Here is a 21,681-nt window from a genome sequence, read left to right as displayed (position 1 = left end):
CTCCTGTATATTATTCTTGTCAGCAAATGGGATGCATGAGATGTTAAGCTGATTGTCTGATAATTCTCGCACTTGTCAGCTCCTGCAATCTTTGGAATAGTGTAGATGATGTTTCTTCCGAAAGTCACATGTCATTTCGCCAGACTCATACATTCTACTCACCAATGTGAATCGTCGCTTTTGTTGCCACTTCTCCGGGTGAATTTAGAAATTCAGATGGAATGTTATCAATCCCAATTGCCCTATTCGATCTTAAGTTTTCTAAAGCTCTTTTAAGTTCTCATTCTACCTCATAGAGGCCTTAAATATACTCTTTCAATCTACGTGCTTTCTCTTCTGCATTTAATAGTGGAATTACCATTGCACTCTTAATGTTGGCACCTTTTCTTTTAGTTTCGAAGGCTGATTTGACTTTTCCGTATGCTGCGTCAGTCGTTTTGACAGTCACCTCTTTTTCGATTTCTCCACATTTTTCGTATCGTCATTTCGTCTTATCTTCCCTGCACTTCCTGTTTATTTCATTCCTCAGAGACCTGTATTTCTGAATTTCCCTGAACATTTTTGTACTTCAATCTTTCATCGATTAGCTGAAGTATCTCTTCAGTTACCCACAGTTTCTTTGCAGTTACCTTTTTTGTGCATGTGTTTTTCTTTGCAACTTCTGTGATTATTATTCCTCTTCAACTCTGCTGCTTACTCCTCTCATTTTGATAAAATTATATCGATTAACTGGCTTGCGCTTACCGGTCGAAGCGTTTTTTGCATGATTGGGATTACTTTTCAACCTTTTCTCTCCGTATAAATGTTTGTTATTTTCAAGCACTCACGTTTTACTTCGTATAAAAAACAAGCCAAATGACAAGGCAAGCAGACGAGAGATGGACACGTGCTTTCAGGCTGTTTACCATAATCGGATCATGTTTCGAAGAGAAATATTATCATCTGTGATATTATCCGAAACTAACAGGACCGCATTTCGTCGGTGACTATTATAGTATTACATCAGTTGCATTCGAACACTCGGATGTGCCAGTAAATCACGGGCTTAGCATATTTTAACATTTGTAGCTCACCTTGTATGAGTGAACCTTAAAAATAGACTCCCTAAGGAACATTTTAAGCCACTAAAAATTAGACTACAAAAATTCTACCTTAGTCTACGCCTAAATACATTATTTTCTTTAAAACGCCTACATTAACTAGGCGATTCTATCATCCACAGAATAGGCGACGAGGAGCTGTTATGAAAAAAAGCGATATGCTTAACGGGAAGATGCAAATGGTTTTGTTTTTCAGTATAAAGTATTTCTTTTATATCTTTAAGGAATTTATTGGTATTGACTGGTACATCAGGGTCATGAAACTACTTGCGGAAAAATCTGAAATATAATTACATTGTTCTTTTTCTGTGCACAATACGAACAACGCAACTTTTTTTACGTGGTCTGCAACACTGATAACAACTTCTCCAACTGATGAAGTAAGAAGAAAAGTTTGTACCCTTGCTGTGGAAAAAGTTTTTTATTTTTTAAAGGAAAGCAGCCATACGAAGCTACCCAGCAGACATTCGTAACTTAGATGTATTGATTTTGGGACTTTTGGTGTCATGTTTGTTTTAAAAAGAAATCATTCACATCGATAGTAACAATGTATGGCCAATGACGGCCGGCCGAAGTGGCCGTGCGGTTAAAGGCGCTGCAGTCTGGAACCGCAAGACCGCTACGGTCGCAGGTTCGAATCCTGCCTCGGGCATGGATGTTTGTGATGTCCTTAGGTTAGTTAGGTTTAACTAGTTCTAAGTTCTAGGGGACTAATGCCCTCAGCAGTTGAGTCCCATAGTGCTCAGAGCCAGCCAATGAAGGATCTAACTGTAAGGCCAAAATGTCCGATAGACGGACTATACCATACACTTGAAAATGGTACACAGTCGATTTTGTGCGGTTATGAATGAGATAAATGAAAGGATATTCTGATCCAAATTACGACTGCTTGTACGACAGATTATCATCAATTAAAAATTTATTTCGTCTGTGACCCCCATTGCAACTAAAACGTCGGAATATTTTTCAGCTGCAGACCATGACTAGACGGAATATTAAACTCATTTTATAATAACTGTTTTACAAGACAAAGTGACACGGATCAATATGAGGTATCACGTACGGATGTGACACAAAGTCAAGCCTGGACAGTACTTGGCTACCATGACGTTTCTTTGATCCGTACAGTACCTCACTGTTGAAGTAGAAACATTGCACGAGGCACCTCAAATCCTGTATAGGCCGGTGCTGCACCGGATTTGATGGAGACCTAAGAAATGTAGCCCTCAAGAAATGCCCATCACTATAACCATTACTGTAGTTTTATCTTTAGTTATCATACAGAAGTGTATTTTGTTTATTTCTATGTAATTAATAGGACCTAAAGATTTGGAAGTTCTTTACATCTACATCTACATCCATACTCCGCAAGCCACTTGACGGTGTGTGGCGGAGGGTACCTTGAGTATCTCTATCGGTTCTCCCTTCTATTCCAGTCTCGCATTGTTCGTGGAATAAAGGATTGTCGATATTCTTCTGTGTGGGCTCTAATCTCTCTGATTTTATCCTCATGGTCTCTTCGCGAGATATACGTAGGAGGGAGCAATATACTGCTTGACTCTTCGGTTCCCGAAACTTTGACAAAAGCTCGTACCGAGCTACTGAGCGTCTCTCCTGCAGAGTCTTCCACTGGAGTTTATCTATAATCTCCGTAATGCTTTCGAGATTACTAAATGATCCTGTAACGAAGCGCGCTGCTCTCCGTTGGATCTTCTCTATCTCTTCTATCAACCCTATCTGGTTCGGATCTCACACTTCCGAGCAGTATTCAAGCAGTGGGCGAACAAGCGTACTGTAACCTATTTCCTTTGTTTTCGGATTGCATTTCCTTAGGATTCTTCCAATGAATCTCAGTTTGGCATCTGCTTTACCAACGATCAACTTACATGATCATTCCATTTTAAATCACTCCTAATGCCTACTCCCAGATAATTTATGGAATTAACTGCTTCCAGTTGCTAACCTGCTATTTTGTAGCTAAATGATAAGGGATCTATCCTATGTATTCGCAGCACATTACACTTGTGACACAAGCGTGTAAAGGGAATGTAATTCATCCGTGAAAGTGGATTACAAAATACTTGTAAGGCCGATTCACGGGTGTTGCTCAGCAGTATCGGAGCCTTACCGTGTTGTATCTGTGGAAGAGATAGAGAAGAAAAAACGAAGAACTGTTCGTTTTGTCATGGTATGGAAGATACGTGTTACAGATACCGAACAAACTGCAGAGGCAATAGCTACAAGACAGGAGTTGGGTATTACGGAGAGGTATGCCGTTGAGATTCCGAGAGCGTATATTCCAAGGAGAGTCGGGCAACACATTACTTCCGTTTACTTCTCCTAGTAGCAGAATTACCCTCAACTACGAAACATAAGATGACCTACAGAGTGTGTTATCTACCGTTTTATTGCAAATGACAAGGTACACAGTAAGTACAAAAAATGGTTCAAATGGCTCTGAGCACTATGGGACTTAACATCTGAGGTCATCAGTCCCCTAGAACGTAGAACTACTTAAACCTAACTAACCTAAGAACAGCACACACATCCATGCCCGAGGCAGGATTCGAACCTGCGACCGTAGCGGTCGCGCGGTTCCAGACTGTAGCGCCTAGAACCGCTCGGCCACTCCGGCCGGCCAGTAAGTGCAATTGCAGTAACTGAGAACGAGAGACTACGCTCATACACGGACAGAAAGAGTGGGCCAAAACAGCGCAGGTCAAGTCCGGTAACAAGCGCTTTCGGCATTACAGGTCACTGAAGAATTCTAGACGGCAAGCAGAACCTTCACGGAACGCGAACGCGGCGAGAGAAAGCCGGCAGCGGTGCCTGAGTATGGCCGGAGACGTACCGGCAGCAAGCGAAGCAGGCGCTATCGTTTCGTTCTGTCGCCGGCTGCGCCAAACGTGAACTCTGCAATTGCGCTGATGGCAACGTACGTGGGCACGCCGCCGTATGGAGTAGTTCTAGGTTTATAAAGTAGAGCAAAATAATCGAACTATGTAGAAAAGGAAGGACGTATGAGGCTACATTGAGAAATAGTAATACCTCCAAAGACGTTCGTTTCTTATCTAAACTCATACGAATGAATGCGTTGCACTGAACTAGTTTACAGGTTACGAAATATTATGCGCAAGATGTCGGCACTTTATCCTTCTCAAATAGCAAACTTTCGCTACATAAATCACCAATTGCCTCGTTCGCATACAAATCAGAACATAGTTTTAAAATACACTCTTAGAAGAAAAAAAAAAAAAAGGTCGCACCACGGAAGAATTATCTGAATGGAACAATCAAATGGTTACAGTTCCAGAAAAATTGTGTGATGTATAAGGGGCGAAAGAAACGAGCCGGAGGCATAATTACAGAAACCAGTACCTGTATGTTAGAAGTATTGACCCTGGCTGTTGAGACCATTGTCCCACTGTGACACAAGGCGGTGAATGGATTTCTCATAAAATTCCCAGGACTGCGATGTTAACTAGTTCCACACGTACAGCTGGACGTCGTCGTCCAGGGTGAATCGTTTGCCACTCAGAGCCTTTTTAAGAGAACCAAAAATGGCGTAATCACAGGGAAACAGGTCCGGACTGTATGGAGGGTGATCGACAATCTCCCATTTGAATTTCTGCAGGAGCGCCGCGACCGTGTTGGCCATATGAGGCTTTCCATTGTTGTGGAGCAGAATGACCCCACAGGCGAGATTGCCTGGTCGTTTTGATATGATCGTTTTGATATGATCGTTTGGTGAAAGGTGGTCAAGGTTTGCGAGTAACACTGGGCATTCACTGTTGTCCCGTGCAGTAGAAAGTGAATCAGCCGGAGGCTATCTTGGTCAAAGAAGGACGTCAGCATAACCTTTCCCGCACTCGTGTGGATGGCCTAAGTCTTTTATTGGTGATGGTGACCCTGATGCTTCCAGTGGAGACTTCGTCGTTTTGATTCTGGTTCGAAGTGATGACGCCATGACTAATTACCAGCCAACATTCGTACCAAGAACGTATCCCCTTCCCGAGCATAGCGCTGCAGATGAGCAAGACAGTGGGCCATTCGACATGCTTCCTGGTGTGGTTGAAGACTGTGAGGTACCCATTGAGTACACACTTTGCGCATGTGCAGTCGTTCCTTCACGACGGGATGAACACTTCCGACGCTCAATCCGACCACGGCAAATGGCTCTGAGCACTATGGGACTCAACTGCTGAGGTCATTAGTCCCCTAGAACTTAGAACTAGTTAAACCTAACTAACCTAAGGACATCACAAACATCCATGCCCGAGGCAGGATTCGAACCTGCGACCGTAGCGGTCTTGCGGTTCCAGACTGCAGCGCCTTTAACCGCACGGCCACTTCGGCCGGCTCGACCACGGCAGCTATGGCTTTCACTGTCACTAGGCGGTTATAGGTAATGAGTGCATCCACCAGCTGGACGATGTTATCGGTAATGCAGTGTGTTGCTGCAGACTGTGCATCATCGGCTAACGACACCTTTCCTTCCCTGAAGCGCTTGTGCTACGCCTTGACCCTTGCAAGGGACATGCAATGTTCGCCATACGCTTGCGACATTCGTCGATGAATGTCCGTTCCTCCTTCTCCTTCCGCAGTTAGAAAACGACAACACCTCTTTGCCCTTCGTTTTACCCCTCCATGTCACTATTTGTAATGACTGGCAGCGTTTGGACGATTGATGCATGCTTCTGCTAGCTCTGTATTGTCACGTGACGTGCACGCGTGCCCTCTAGCGACGGTCTGTGAACTTCCACGCTCTGGTCGGAACCACACCTCGTTACACTCGCCACGATATTACGCTCGTTTCACAGGTTTGCGCATTCCAGACTCCAGCTCGTTTCCTTTTGAGCGGCCCTTGTATTCAAAGAGAATGAGCTTCACAGATGAAGCAAGTCAATAACGCGTTAGTCTACCTTTGGCCGTTATGAAAGCAGTTGTTCGGCTTGGCACTGATAGAGTTGTTGGATGTCCTCTTGAGGGATATCGCGACAAATTCTGTCCAGATGACGCATCAGAGCGTCAGAATACCGAGATGGTTGTAGGGCCCTGCCTATAGTGCTCCGAACGTTCTCAATTGTGGAGAGATTCGGCGACCTTGGTGGTCGTGGCAGAGTTTGGGAAGCACCAGGACAAGCAGTGGAAAGTCTCGCCGTGTGCAGGCGGGCGTCATTTAGCTGAAATGTTAGCCCAGTATGGCTTGCCACGAAGGACAAGAAAGCGGGGTACAGAATAGCGTCGACGTACCGTTGTGCTGCAAGGATGTCTCGGATAACAAACAAAGGGATACTCCTATGAAGAGAAATGGCACCTCAGACCATCACTCCTGGTTGTCGGACCATATGGCGAGCAACAATCAAGTTTGTGTCAAACCACTGTCCGGGGCGTCATCAGATAAGGCTTCGACCTGGAATCTCACTGTCTGGAGTAGAATTGTCTTCAGTGATGAATCCCGCTTCGAAGAAAGTCGCGATGACCAGCAAAGACGTGTCCCAGCAAGCTCTGGACAGCGGTGGGATACCTGACTGTCGCCATACGACCCAATAACCAGGAGTGATGGTTTGGAGTGCTATTTCATTTCATAGCAGGACACCTTTGGTTATCATCCGTGTCACCTTTACAGCACAGTGCTACGTCGATGATATTCTACGGCCCTTTTTGTTGCTGTTCCTGCAAGTCATCCTGGGCTTAAATTTCTGCAAAATATTGCCCGCATCCACAGGCGAGAGTTTCTACTGCTTGTCTTCGGCCTTACCAAACATTTCCTATTGAAAACGTTCCGATATGGCAACGCCGTCCAACCATATTTGGAGTTTGACGAACTAACGTTTTGTATTATCGAGAAATAGGGGAGAGAGTGTCACAGACATGATACAGAAGCCGGCCGGGGTGGCCGAGCGGTTCTAGGCGCTACAGTCTGGAACCGCGCGACCGCTACGGTCGCAGGTTCGAATCCTGCCTCGGGCATGGATGTGTGTGATGTCCTTAGGTTAGTTAGGTTTAAGTAGTTCTAAGTTCTAGGGGACTGATGACCTCAGATGTTAAGTCCCATAGTGCTCAGAGCCATTTTTTTGATACAAGATTTGGGGTGCACACCATTAAAACAAAGACGTTTCTCATTGCGACGGGGTCTTCTCACGAAATTGAAATCACCAACTTTCTCCTCCGAATGCGAAAATACTTTGTTGATGTCGACCTACAATGGTAGAAACGATATTCATGATAAAATAAGGGAAATCAGAGCTCGCACGGTAACATAGAGATGTTCGTTTCTTCCGTGCTCTGTTCGAGAGAGCAATAATACGGAATTATTGTGAACCTGGTTGGATGAACCCACTGCCGGGCACTTGAGTATGACTTGCGGAGTATCCATGCAGATGTAGGTGTAAATGTATCTCGTCAAGTGGACAGAATTTGTCACGATATCCCTCAGGAGGACATCCAGTAACTCTGTCAATCAATGCCTAGGCAAATAGCTGCCTGCAATAGGGTTAGACGCGGACCACGTTTCTCATTTGCTCAATTTGTGCATAAATCGTCCAATTTTTCTGAAATTATTATTTATTTGTTTGTATATGTACACGACGTCTATCGCTTTCCTTCCCATTTCCATGATTTCTCCTTCATGGTGCGTTTGTCTTAGAGTATATATTATGTGCATCTACACCATTACTTTGTAATTTACACTTACGTGCATGGTAGATGCTACTTCTAACCATCTTCAGACTATTTCTCTATCGTCCCACTCTAACACAGCGTTGGAAAAAATGAACACTTAGATCTTTCCGTACGAGCTATCATTTCTCTTATTTTATTACGATTATCAGTTTTCCCTATGTAAATTGGCGACAATAAGCTATTTTTATACTCTGAGGAGGAAGCTGGTGATTGAAATTTAATGAGAAATCCTGCCCCATTGAAAAATGCCTTTTCTTTTAATGATTGCCACCCCAATTTGTATATCATGTCCGTGACATTATCTCACCTATTTCGCCATCACAGAAAACGAGATGCCCTTCTTTGAACTTTTTCGACGTCCTCCGTCACTCCGACCTAGTAAGGATCCGTAATTACACAGGAATACTCTAGAAGAGGACTAACAAGCGTAATGTAGGTAGTCTCTTTAGTAGACGTTGAGTTCTAAATGCTCTGCCAGTAAAATGCTGTCTTTGGCTTGCCTTCCCCAAACATTATCTGTGTGATCGTTCCAATTTAAGTTGTTGTGAGTTGTAATTCCTAGGTATTTAGTAGAATTGACAGCCTTTAAATTTGTGTTATTTATCGTATAACGGAAACTTAACGGATTTCTATTTGTACTCTTGTGGATGACCTGATATTTTCCCTTATTCAGAGACAATTGCCACTTTTCAAACCAATGATGACGTGTCTGAGTGGTTTTAGTTTTGATCTTCTGATGACTTTACTAGACAGTAAATGACAGCATCGTCTGTAAACGATATACGTGGGCTACTCAGATTGTCTCGTTTATATAGATTAGGAATATCAGAGGGGGCGCCGGATATCACTTCTGTTTCATTCTTTGATTTCCTGTCATTACTACGTATAGTGATCTTTCTGACTGGAAATCATGAATCCAGTTTCACAATTGAGTCGATACGCAGTAGGTACGCTATTTGATTGGTGGTTTCTTTTGAGGAACGGTGTCAAAAGCCTTCTGGAAATTTAGAAATAATAAATCAATTTAAGATTCCCTGTCGATAGCACTCATTACTTTGTGCCAATAAGGAACCGGTTACGTTTCACAGGAAGTTGACGTGTTTCTTTGGTTCCGGCATGTGGAGTGGTCAGCAGACTTATCAGTACGTTCCAGCTGGTCAGCTAACTCGAAATTTCGACAAGTTGAGATGAGAGCTATTACTACTGGGTTTGAATGCAGAGAAGTCCGCCTGGAGCCTTCCCGTTCAGAAGCAGGCTTCCAGCGCACTTTCTTCCTGTGGAATTTAAACTTCAAGAATAGGTTGTGCTTACGTTGGCAGTGGTTTTGTTTTGCGTGTTGGTGTTCCGGGTGCTATGGTTTTTTTTATCGATTGTCATTTTTTATTTGTAGTTCACTGTTGCTATCTGAGTTTATATACTGTCATTTGGTCATTTGGAGATAGTGAGTGGAGCTGTGGACCCTAGAAAATGGAATGCCAAGTGGAGAAATCGGAACATCTGTGACATATTCTTCTATTTTAGTTCAGTAAAGAGGTGACAGCAGCGGCGACAGCCAGAAACATTTGCGCCGTGTGTGGGGATCATGTCACTGGACAGAGCACGGCAACAAAATAGTTATCTCGTTGAGAGGACGATCGTTTTGTCATCAGTGACTGCCCAAATTCAGGAAGACCTTCGAGATTTGATGAAAGATCATTTAAAGGCATAAATCCACATTGCTCGAAGTTAATGTACTCTAGAACTGGCAAATGAGATGAACTGTGATCATTCCACCATCGTGCGGCATTTGCATCCAGTGGGGAAGGTTCAAAAATCAGGTGTATGGGTACGCATGCTCTAAGCCAAAATCACAAAAATCAGCGAGGTGTCATATGTGCATCTCTGCTTGCTCGTCATCAATTGACTCGTGAACAACACCGCCCATTCCTGTCCTGTATCGTTACTGGTGACGAGATATGTCGTCTTTATGCTGACACAAGGGAAAGAAAGAAATGGTTGACCACGAATGAAGCAGCAACTCCCCGTACAAAGAGCACTGCTCATCCACAAAAAATAACGTTATGCATCTGATGGAACAGCGACGGCGTGGAGTGCTACGAATTGCTTCTCCGTCATGTAACAATCACTGCTGACATTTATTTTCTAGAACTGACAGGTCTTTGAGACGCAATCGAAGAACAACGACCAGGCAGACTGAGTGAAGTGATGCTACTCCATGATAACTCCCACCCACGTTCTGCTAGACTGATACCAAACACTACACAGGAGTTGGTTTGGGAAGTTAATCCGAACCCACCTTATTCACTAGATCTCGCGCCCTCAGATTTTCACCTTTTCCGCTCTCTATCGAACATCTGCGTCTCTCCACATCTACGTGATTACTCTGCTATTCACAAAAAGTGCCTGGCATAGGGTTCAATGAACCACCTTCAACCTGCCTCTCTACAGCTCCACTCTCGAACGGCGCACGGGAAAAACGAGCACTTAAATTTTTCTGTGCGAGCCCTGATTTCTCTTATTTTATCGTGATCATCATTTCTCCCTACATAGGTGGGTGCCAACAATGTTTTCGCAATCGGAGGAGAAAACTGATGATTGAAATTTCATGAGAAGATCCCGTCGCAACGGAAAACGCCTTTGTTTTAATGGTTGCCACTCCAATTCACGTATCATGTCTGTGGCACTAACTCCCCTATTTCACGATTGTACAAAACGAGCCGCGCCTCTTTGAACTTCTTCGATGTCATCCGTCAGTCCATCCTGATGCGGATCCTATACCGCACAGCAATACACCAGAATAGGGTTGACAAACGTGGTGTAAGCAGTCTCTTTAGTAGACCCGTTGCACCTTCTAAGTGTTCTGCCAATGAATCGCAGTCTTTGGTTTGCTCTACCCATAACATTATCTATATAATCGTTCCAATTTAGGATATTTGCAATCGTAATCCCAAAGTATCTAGTTGAATTTACAGCCTTAAGATTTGTGTGACTTATCGCGTAATCGAAATTTAGTGGATTTCTTTTAGTACTCATGTGAATAACTTCACACTTTTCTTTATTTAGGATCAATTGCCACTTTTCACACCATACAGATATCTTATATAAATCATTTTGCAATTCGATTTGGTCATCTGATGACTTTACAAGACGGTAAATGACAGCATCTGCAAACAATCTGATAGGGCTACTCAGACTGCCTCCTATGTTGGTAATATAGATCAGGAACAATAGAGGGCCTACAACACTTCCTTGAAGAACGCCGGATACTACTTCTGTTTTACTCGATAACTTTCCATTATTACTACGAACTGTGACCTTTCTGACAGGAAATCACGAATCCAGTCGCACAGCTGAGGTGATATTCCATAGACACGCAGTTTGGTTAGAAGACACTTGTGAGGAACAGTGTCGAAAGCCTTCTGGAAATCTAAAAATATAGAATCAATTTGACATCCCCTGTCGATAGCACTCATTACTTCATGAGTATTAAGAGCTAGTTATGTTTCACAAGAACTATATTTTCTGGATCCGTGCTGACTACGTGTCAATATATCGTCTTCTTCGAGGTAATTCATAATGTTCGAATACAGCATATGCTCCAAAATCCTACTGTAAATAGTCGTTACTGACATGGGTCTGTAATTCAGCGGATTACTCCGATTTATTTTGTAGATTACTGGTGTGACCTAGGAAACTTTCCAGTCCTTTCGAGCTGTTATGTATGAGTGCTAAGTACGGAACTATTATATCAGCATGCTCTTAAAGGAGCCTAATTGGTATGCTATCTGGGCCATAAGACTTTGCTTTCTTAAATGCTTTAAGGATATGTACTTCTAAACTATTGTTGTTGGCAGTTTTTCTTGGTGGGGAAGCAACGAAAAACACTAGACCGATGGCAAAGTAACTTAACCTGTATGGGGTAGGAGTACAAGAATGACTGCGTTAAAGGAAAACTTTGTTGTTTGTGCTTTCTCAAATTTGGCTCTGTTTTATTCTTATTTCACAGAACCATCGAACAAGGTATTTTATTCTTCTAGCAGGATCACATTTTACTAACAATGTTCTGTCGGAAGAAAACTGTCTTTGCGATTTTATTAAAAATTGCAGTGTTTCGACCTGTGAGATTTTATGTGTCGCCAGCCTCTATAACAGTTATCACCATTATAATTCTTGCAAAGTTGTTTGAAATATTTCTACGCCCACGTATTTTATAGCTCAATAGTTATATCCCTTATAGTCAGCGGAAGGGAGGTGTCATGCCTAAGGCCTCACTAACAACTCCTAAAGCATTTACCGCAATGTACATGAAGAGTTATCACTATTTTTACGTGATCGTTGAGTTATAAAATCCTACTCCCACCTTGAATTTCGAAAATATGTTTATGTCAAGTATATCTGAGCTTCCGTTGCCTTCATTTTCTTGCTAGTGCAAGTGGTTGTGCCGGGATGTGTTAAGGTAAATAAACTACATCTTCAGTATCTCATCACGAACTTCCTGATAAGGACAACTTGGATAAATGGTACCCAGGGCAAAATTCGCCATTATTCCAACTCCCTCAACCTGTCGGCTTTATCCCGTTCTTTTGTTTAAACCTCATCTCTGCTCCACCTATATATATGTTTATCTCTACAATGAAGTAAAAGATACACATTTATCTCTTGTATGAAAGGATTCATACCACTGAACAAAACACAATCCGTCGCAATGCCTGCATCAATCAGTGGATTCCTTTTGCCTTCTTTTCATTGCTGATCAACGCAGGTCTGTATCAAACATAACAACAAACGCAAAACATACTATTTACACTTCGTTGTGTTGCCGCACTTGCTAGAAAAGGAGTTGCCTCATCTAGTAGCCGAAAATAAGAAACAAGCACCTACATAACAGGGAAAGTCAGTTCTTAGGGAACTATTGCTCAACACAGTCCTATTCAAATCTCTTGATGATTCAGTTCGATGCATTCTTGTCCCATCCCCATTTTAGAACCCTCAAATCCATTCCCTTCTTCTTCATCCACTACTTTTCCTTCTCCCTCCTGCCCCCCCCCCCCCCCCTCCAGTATCATCTTCCCTCGTCCCTCCTTCTTTTGCCATTATAACTTTCTTTCGCTGTCTCAAAAGTGGGACCCCACGGGTCTGCGATCAGAGCAAGCATCCATACCCCTGTTACGCTAGCGAAGGACTACCAGCGGAACGTGTCCCCTCTGCTCACACGGTTGTCACTAAATCACTGACGATTTCCCTTGGCGGTCACTGAAATTCGTTTATGCTTGGATAAATATCTTTGCACGTGTGAATGATTACCTTCTCCGTAATTATTTGTTTTAGGAGTAATGTTTAAACTACACACAACTGCACTATTAATAAAATGTACATGGAAATCTCCGCACATTCAAGCTGCAGTGGCAGAAGCAAACTCACCTGAACCCTTGGAGGTTGGGAAAGCATGTAGACCACGGCTTTTGCTATGTCTTCCACTTCCAGGTAAGGCATTGTATCGAAGATCTGTGCCCACTTCTCAGACTGGTTAATCCCATTGGTTTTCACGAACCCTGGAGAAATTTGCTGCAAACAGAGAAAGTAGTTGTAAATGTTTAATATATGGACAGTGGTATAAGACGATGTCTGAATTCTAACATAGCTACGAAGGAATTTTGTTGTATACTGTCACAAATATTGCGGTTTCGCAATAAGTGGTATTCTTGATTTTTTTTTTAAATTCAGATAAACCAAATTCAGTCACATGGCAACAGTATGGTTTGTTGTTATACCTATCGTTGGAGAGGTACCTTTTTACCAAACACAGCTATACTTGAGTTGAAATCTTTTGTCCTTAGCCTGTGCTTAGTGATTTTGACAAAATTATGTCTGATACAGAGACTCGAAGTCGCTTTCCCCAATGGAAGGCCAAATATGGGGCTTGTAGTTTCAATACAGCACTCAGCTTTATTACTTACGTATTAGTTTACTGTTGTATATTATTTATTTTAAGAACACATCTGTCCCTAGTCATATGCAACACCTTTTATAAAACGTACAATCACAAAAATTATATTACTGAGTTTATTACGAAGGTGGAACGTATTTTACACTCAATATAGTACTTAATTATAGCTTACAGACTATGTAACGGTAACACAAATATTTCGAAACTAGATGCGTACGTGGATTATGACCTTATTTATTGCTTGCGAACTCGAGATTAACACTTAATGAGTTACCTTTTGTACGAAGGTGGGACTTGTATAATGAAAAGAATCAGAACTTGTTGAGAATTTCAAAAGCAGCATTAGGCAACGATCGATTGAAACGGGGAAGACGAATGAGTAGCACTGAGAAATGAAAAAGCGACGGCAGCTGATGATAAGAGCCAAAGGGCAAGTTCCAGTTACAAATTGCAAGTTGCATAAACACGAGATAGTGAATTTAGTTGTTGAAAGGAGGAAATATAAAGATGCAGCAAATGAACCAGAGAAAGGTAATGCACAAGTCTAAAAAGAAGATTGACAGAAAATGCAATATGACAAAGAAAAGAATGGCAAGAACGGCTGGAAGAGAAATGCAAAGTTGTAGTTAATGCATAACTACGGGATTTATAAATGCCTTAAAGAGACCGCTGGAGAAACGAGAAGCAGCTGTATGAATATCAAGAATTAAGATTGAAAGACAGTACTAAGCAACCAAGGGAAGGCTGAAAGATGGAAGTAGTATTAACTGGGCTGTATAAGGAAAACGAAGCCAATATTTGAGAAAGAAGCAAAGAAGTAGATGAAGATGAGATGGGGAATGCCACATTGCCAGAATAATTTTACAAAGCACTGAAAGACCGAAGTGAAAAAGAGGCAACTTGAGAAGACGACACTAATTCAGAATTACTGAGATCTTTAGGAGAACATAACAAAACTGTTCTACCTAGTATGCTAAATCTATGAGGAAGGTGGAATATCCCGAACCTTCCAGAATAATGTAATAATTCCGTTTCCAAAGCAGGCATTAACTGACTGTTGCGAATATTGCAGAAGCAACAGTTTAATAAGTTTTAGTTGCAGAATACAGACGGAAATTAATTACAGAAGAATGGAAAACCTGGTAACCGCCAACCTCGTGGAAGGTCAGCTAGAGTTTTGGAGAAATGGTGGAACACGCGTGGCAGTACCGACCTTACGACATATCTAACAGTCTTATGAGGTAGCCTGAAGAAAGACTAGCATACTTATACAGCGTTCATAGAATTAGAGTAATATTTTGACAATGTTTACTGGAGCAGTGAAGTTAAAATCTTCTGGATTGTCAGGCCACGTCATATTTGTTCGAACGATCCACGTTTCGATCCCTCTGCTGGGATCTTTCACAGGATCTTGTGGTGTTCACTGTAGATTAAGCACTTTCAGAGACCAGTGTCGTCTTCTCTTATAAAGGAGAGTTTTCCCGCGCTTATGCTGAAGAAATGGGACTCTTGGGTAAAAGTCAGGTGGTTACCATTGGTGGGCCATCCTCAGTGGATGATAAGAAAAGTATTCCCGCGCTAATGCTGAAAAAGGGGTTATAGGCTAAAATCTCTTGTGGCTACCGTTGGTGGGCCAATGTAATTGGTTAGAAAGAGATTTTTGCCTCACTTATGATGGGGAAGAGTTATTGCTTAAAATTCCTCTTGCTGCTATTGGTGTGCCAACATCACCGCCTAGAAGCGAAACGGGCAGAGCAAGAGAAAGGGAACGTTTATCCAAAATATTATTGTCCGCAGAGGAGGCTTCCAGTGCGTTGTTTGTGTTTCTCGCACGCCACGGTCGCGTATTCATTTGCCTGATGGCGGGAAGCCACGATGCCGGAAGCCTATAGCCGTCCTCTCTTTTGAAGTTACACGCGTTCTCAGAAACTTCAATCGCTTCTCGGACTTCTATAAATGTTAGTTTTGCAGGTGCGTTATTGAAATCGATATCAGTTACCTTGATGTTCTGATACCGCTGATTTCATACTTTGTTTTAGCCTCATGTAGCGTTCGTGGTACTTAATATGTTGTTTAACTAGAATGTACTACTTGAAACTGAGAGTAGTGAGAAAAATATACAGAGAGCAAAAGAATATTTACAATTTGCAAAGAAGCCAGACTGCAATTATAAGAATTGAAGGACATGAATGGAAAGCAGTAGTTAAAAAGGGACTGTGATAGGGCTGAAGCCAAAATGCAGGATGCAGGAAAAAAAACTTTTGATGTTTGTTGGTGACATCGTAATTCTGTCAGAAACGACAGAAGTCTTGCAAGAGCAGATAACGGAATGGATAGTACCTTAAAATCACAAAAAGAAAACAGAATTACATCAGGCAGTGCTGAGAAAATAGAATTAGGAGATGAGACGCTGAAGGTAGTAGATGACTGACAATAGACGAAGCAAAGAGGGTACAAAACGCGGGACTGCCAATAGCAAGGAAAGCATTTCCGAAAAACAGAAATCTGTTAACATACACTGGAGTCCAAAATTTAAGCAACAGACTTCTATTTCCACGTCCTTTGCCTAATTCACGATATAATCATACGAACTGTCAACAGATGTCCGTACGATCGTGTTCTGCACAGAAGATGGCATGTGGTCGATGAGGTCAGGGCACCTATCGATCGGGTAGTTCGACATCCACAGTCCCTGTGTGCACAGTCACAGGCGGTGTGGTATGGCACAGAGAAGACGCCTACCAGACTCTCTGTGGCGTAGGGCCATGGGAAGAATGGAAGCAGGACAGCCGAAAGCTCATGTAGCCCGACGGCTTAATGTGAATCGTCCTGTTGTTTCTCGGATGTGGTGACAATTTAGAGAGAGCGAAACCGCATCCCGAAGATCAGGGCAGGGCCTATCACGTGTGTCATCAGAAAGGCAGCACCGTTATTTGGCTGTAAGGGCACGAAAGTACCGCCTTAATACCGCATTGCAGCTGGCATCTGACCAAGCAGCATCCACTGGACGTGTTGTACCGAGGCAAACGGTGTACAGAAGGCTTCGACAGAGTGGTCTTTATTGTCGGAGACCTGCTGAATGTGTGCCTCTGGCACGACTTCACAGAAAGGAACGTCTGGAGTAGAGTCGTCAATATGCCACCTGGACAGTCGAACGGTGGCCAGTGTTCTTTTTACAGATGAGTCCCGATTTTGTCTGGAGAGTGAGAGAGACCCCAACATTGTGCAGAGAGACCGATATCGAGGACGATCGCTAATGGTGTGGGCAGCGATTATGTTGGCCACTTGAATACCTCTTCACGAAGTTGCGTAGGTGAATCGGAGTGGTTTAACTGTTGTCACGTATCGTGAAGAGGTCTTGGGATATCATGGGCGGTTGTTGCTAGGTGCTGCTCGAGGATGGTGTACAAGTGGTTGACGTTGTCTTGGAAACGGAAAGTACTGTACGCATGGCAGGGGCAGTTCGCTCTCCCGATTTAAATGCCATACCCGGTTTGCTTTAGAGAGACGGGTTGCATCATGTCAGTATCCACCAACCACTCTCCAAGGCTTGAGAGCAGCTCTGCAGGAAGAATGGGCGTTATTGATGAGATCAGTCACAGCATGCTCTGTCGTTGTGTTCCTGCCAGAGGTGGTTACACTCCATAGTGAGCACATTAACCAGTTGTCGGAATGTGTGTGCAGATCAATTAAGTTGGAAAAGCCGAAGAACATTTTCGTCTACTGTTATACATGTTACAGATGATTATGTTGTTACATTGTATTCTTTATCATTGTTTCTACTTTGCTATCACCTGTTTGTGCTATTTTGTATCAAAATAAGCGCATCCTTATAAAATTTCCGTTTGTTGTTTAACTTTGCTCACCAGTACAGAACATAAAATGTTAGGAAATGTTTTTTGAAGATACTGGTCTGGAATGTAGCCTTTTATGGAAGCGAAACGCATACATTAAACAGTAATTACAAGAAGAGAATAGACGCTTTTGAAATGTTGAACGTTAGATGGGTGGATCGCATAACTAATATGGATGTACTGAGTCGAATGTGGGAAAAATGAAGAGTATCATACCGGTTGTTATTCAGAGACGTGCTCAGGATAGCTTAGTGTGGATAGCTGCGTTGAACCAGTCTTCGGACTTAAGATCACTGTGACAACCGATTAAACAAAAAAAATTCAACGTTTGTACATCTCACTGACATGAGGAGAAATGTTTTCTTACCCCAACACGAATCTTGCTCTTTTTGGCGACGAGGTCCTTCCTGAGTCCTTCAGCCATGACCCTCACAGCTGTTTTGTTGACTGAGTGCATCCCGAAGCCATCAATGAACACCGGGATGTGCGCCGCTATACTGGAAAAGAAAGTCGCCCATACAGCGTCGTCAGAACGCAGGTTGCTCCGAAACAAGTTCCCATTCTGCAAAATACTGTGAAGTTAGTGCCAGACCAAAGGAGGGCGGCAAGACAGACTACTAAACTGCCTCTAAGTGAGCTGTAATTAGTCGACCCTTGTCTTCCCATTCCCTTATAGAACGATACGTCGGTGGCGCTAGAATTTTCCTAGATTCCTCAACACTGATCCTGAAATTTTGTTGATAGGATTTACTGGGATAGTTTGTGTCTGTCTTCATGTGCCTGACAGTTCAGTTTTCATCTTCCTGCCAAGAAACCGAAGTCTGTCATCTGCTTTGCCTATGACTGAGCCTATGTGATCATTCCTTTCCATGTCACCACAAATTGTTACGCGAGAGTATTTGTATGAATTGGATAAGTCAGTTGGGAGACTGCGAATGTTTGTTTCACGTACAACTTGAAACGCCATATCTATGTGCAGTAATTGCTCCTGGATATGTGATGATGAAGAAACTCCGAAACGCGCCATATGACAAATAAAGGCATCCTTGTCCTATGTTTCAAATGGTTCAAATGGCCCTGAGGACTATGGGACTTAACATCTGAGGTCATCAGTACCCTAGAACTTAGAACTACTTAAACCTAACGAACGTAAGGACATCACACACATCCATGCCCGAGGCAGGATTCGAATCTGTGACCGTAGCGGTCGCGCGGTTCCGGACTGAAGCGCCTAGAACCGCTCGGCCACATCGGCCAGCTGCCCTATGTTTGACTTTCGCGACCCAGTCAGGCTGAATGGAGAACTCCTGATTGTTACAATAATGTTCGCCTGCCTCCTACAAGACTTTATGTCACATTTATATTGTTGATATTCGTTCTCGGAAATCTTAAAATCCCTGAGATCGATGTCTCACTGGTACCAATGTTGATAACAGACAAAAATAGTAGAGACTCTCGATTCCCGGAATAAATCAAATGCCTATATACGTAATTAAGTTTGCACGGAACCCTTATTACGTAAGTCCTTCTCTTACTTGGCCAGCTGTGTAATCGCAAGATGACACTTCGGGACGCACCCATTACTGTGTCCACAGCAGTGAAACTTTCACCCTCTCCGAGCCGTCGAATTGCACCTCAAGTTCTCAAATGATGTCTTGCTGTACCACACAGGATGTCTCACTAATCCGTGCCACAAAAACCTCGTCAAACACCGTACTGCACGAACTATCGAATGCGTACAGAGCGTTCGTGCACATGCTTCGCTGAAGTTAACACGTCCACATTTCATTTTACTGGCACTGGTCGGTTTTTCCGCAGTAACTGGCGGTTGTTTCTTAGCAAGTTAGAGTGTTTTTATTTCCTGAAAACGTGGAATAAATGCATGAAGCCACGTGGGGTAGCGGCGCGGTCTAGGGGGCCTTGTCACGGTACGCGCAGCTCCCCGTGTCGGAGGTTCGAGTCCTCTGTCGGGGATGGGCGTGTGTGTGTGTTGTCCTTAGCGTAAGTTCGTTTAAGTTAGATTAAGTAGAGTGTAAGCCTAGGGATCGATAACTTCGGCAGTTTGGTCCAATAGGAACTTACCACAAAAAATCCATGAAACAGATTTGAATTGAGGAGCCGTCATTACGACTAAATTTATCATTTCGACAAACTGCACGATTTCATGAAATAGTTACGTACACTTTCCTATGACTTGCTCTGCAGCACGCGTATATACCCTACGTCTACTAGATCGTTCTCATACGAACTTATTGTCGAGAAGCGTCGTAAAACGCTGTTCCCCAGGTCAATTTTTAGCGATCATGTGTTAATAATAATAATAATAATTAATTGCATCAGTTAACAATTTTAGACGACTGTAACATTATCTGACCGTGGATCAAACGCTTGTGTTCAGAATCATACATCTATCGATAGATATTTTGATGCTTTTTGTTTGTGTTGGCATCATTCAGCAGATGTTGAAGATAATTATGGAATAAAATTGTCGATGTCAGTGGTCTTCCCTGGTTCCAAAGTAATTGAGTACACATGTTGTCACTAGCGTTTCCACAATAGGATGGAAAATTCCCACTCCCACTGAGAATAGCTCAGACATTAATCAACAGCGATATAAAAAAATTTTAAAAACTAGTCTGAGTCAGATCGACTAACGACATTTAAAAAAGATTCAAGGACATATAAATGTGTTTTGCCGCGTAATGTTTTTATAGCTACGTTTTCCGTCGTATTGTGCACCTTGATGTGTGACGGATAGCATTAGAACGATATATCTACTACTGTTACTCTCGGAAACAGTGTCCAAAAATAAATCAATATTCTTCAAAGAAGGATATTCCTATGACTGCCTTGAAGATGGCAAGCTGTCTAGCCATAAAACTCATAAAAGCAGGGTGACCTGTGCAATCCTTATTGTACACTTAAAACAGTTCAAATGAGCTATCACAAGAAAATGAAAATGCACATGCTATAGTTTTTAGATCTGAAGTACAAAACTAACCAAAAGCGCTAATAATATTTTACAGAAAAAAGCGAGGTAACACATAGGTGTCAAAACATCTTTGTTTAAAGAACAAAAAAGAAAAAAAAATGTGTTTTGCAAAAGGCTAAGTTTTAAAAAACCAGAAGCATTTTTCAATTTTCCGCTGTTTTTCTTTCTCTTTTTTCCACTCAACTGTATTTATATTTGTTAGACTTACTTGTTTCAGATTTCACTGCCGAGTAGCTACAACTTCAAGCATTTGACAGGGATGTCATTTTCAATGAAATTCCACAACAGTGTGGGTGAGTCGATGAGTGTGGGCAAGGAGTCTTCGGACTTGTGTTGACACATTAATAAATTTTTTCATGCTCTGTATCAAGAGACGACATATTTTGTAGATTTAGATCTGTTCTTGCATCCCTGTAAGAAGCCTGAAGTTCGAACCACGTGGGACTAAAATAGAGGTCATTTTGTGTGAAATATCAAACCGTATAATTGACTACCATACTGTATGTCCGAATGTGCAATGCCACGTACTGAGTGAGACGTCATATGAGAACTAAGAGTGTAGCAATGTTTCCAATCATTATCGAGGTTGCGAACTCTTTATGTCAGTGAACATTTGATTTGTGCCTACCAAGAATTTTGGGAACGTAAGTGTCCACGTTGGCTGTCATTAAAAGAAGAGAAACAATACATAGCTAAATGTCAACAGCGAGGTAAACGACTGATCGAGTGACAGATGAATCACTATTAGAGTCAGTCCCACAACAGTCACTACTGCCGTACCTACTTACCGCATTATACACAGAAGTTTGTACGTGTGTGTGTGTGTGTGTGTGTGTGTGTGTGTGTGTGTGTGTGTGTTACGAGCGTCGTCACGTAAGCGCTGGCTCCTACCTGCTGATGTGGATGATGAAGCCGTCGTCGACGCCCCTCCTCATCATGTCCTGGACCGCCTCCCTGCTGCAGATGGCCAGGCCAAGCTCGTTCACCTCAAACATCTGTCTCCAGTGTTCTGTTTCACCGGCTGAACAAGTCAAGACAATTGAGCATCAGGCAGGTAGTTTTCTAAATATGGTTACGTAACTTAAACAACAGTTTTCACGCAAC

General features: G+C 42.6%; 1 protein-coding gene across 1 annotated transcript in view; it reads right to left on the bottom strand.

Annotated features, from left to right (window-relative positions):
* Positions 1-21,681, bottom strand: part of LOC124595818 (dehydrogenase/reductase SDR family member 11-like) — a 57,257-nt gene that overhangs the window by 7,006 nt on the left and 28,570 nt on the right. The window contains exons 3-5 of the mRNA XM_047134712.1: positions 21,469-21,598; positions 17,953-18,082; positions 13,206-13,349 (exon numbers count right to left, since the gene is read on the bottom strand). Coding sequence (XP_046990668.1) covers positions 13,206-13,349; positions 17,953-18,082; positions 21,469-21,598 — 404 coding nt within the window. The remainder of the gene's footprint in view (positions 1-13,205; positions 13,350-17,952; positions 18,083-21,468; positions 21,599-21,681) is intronic.

The sequence above is a fragment of the Schistocerca americana genome, chromosome 2, assembly GCF_021461395.2.
Source record: "Schistocerca americana isolate TAMUIC-IGC-003095 chromosome 2, iqSchAmer2.1, whole genome shotgun sequence".
Taxonomy (NCBI): domain Eukaryota; kingdom Metazoa; phylum Arthropoda; class Insecta; order Orthoptera; family Acrididae; genus Schistocerca; species Schistocerca americana.
The sequence above is the reverse complement of the archived record's forward strand: the minus strand, read 5'-3'. Positions and strand labels throughout refer to the sequence as shown.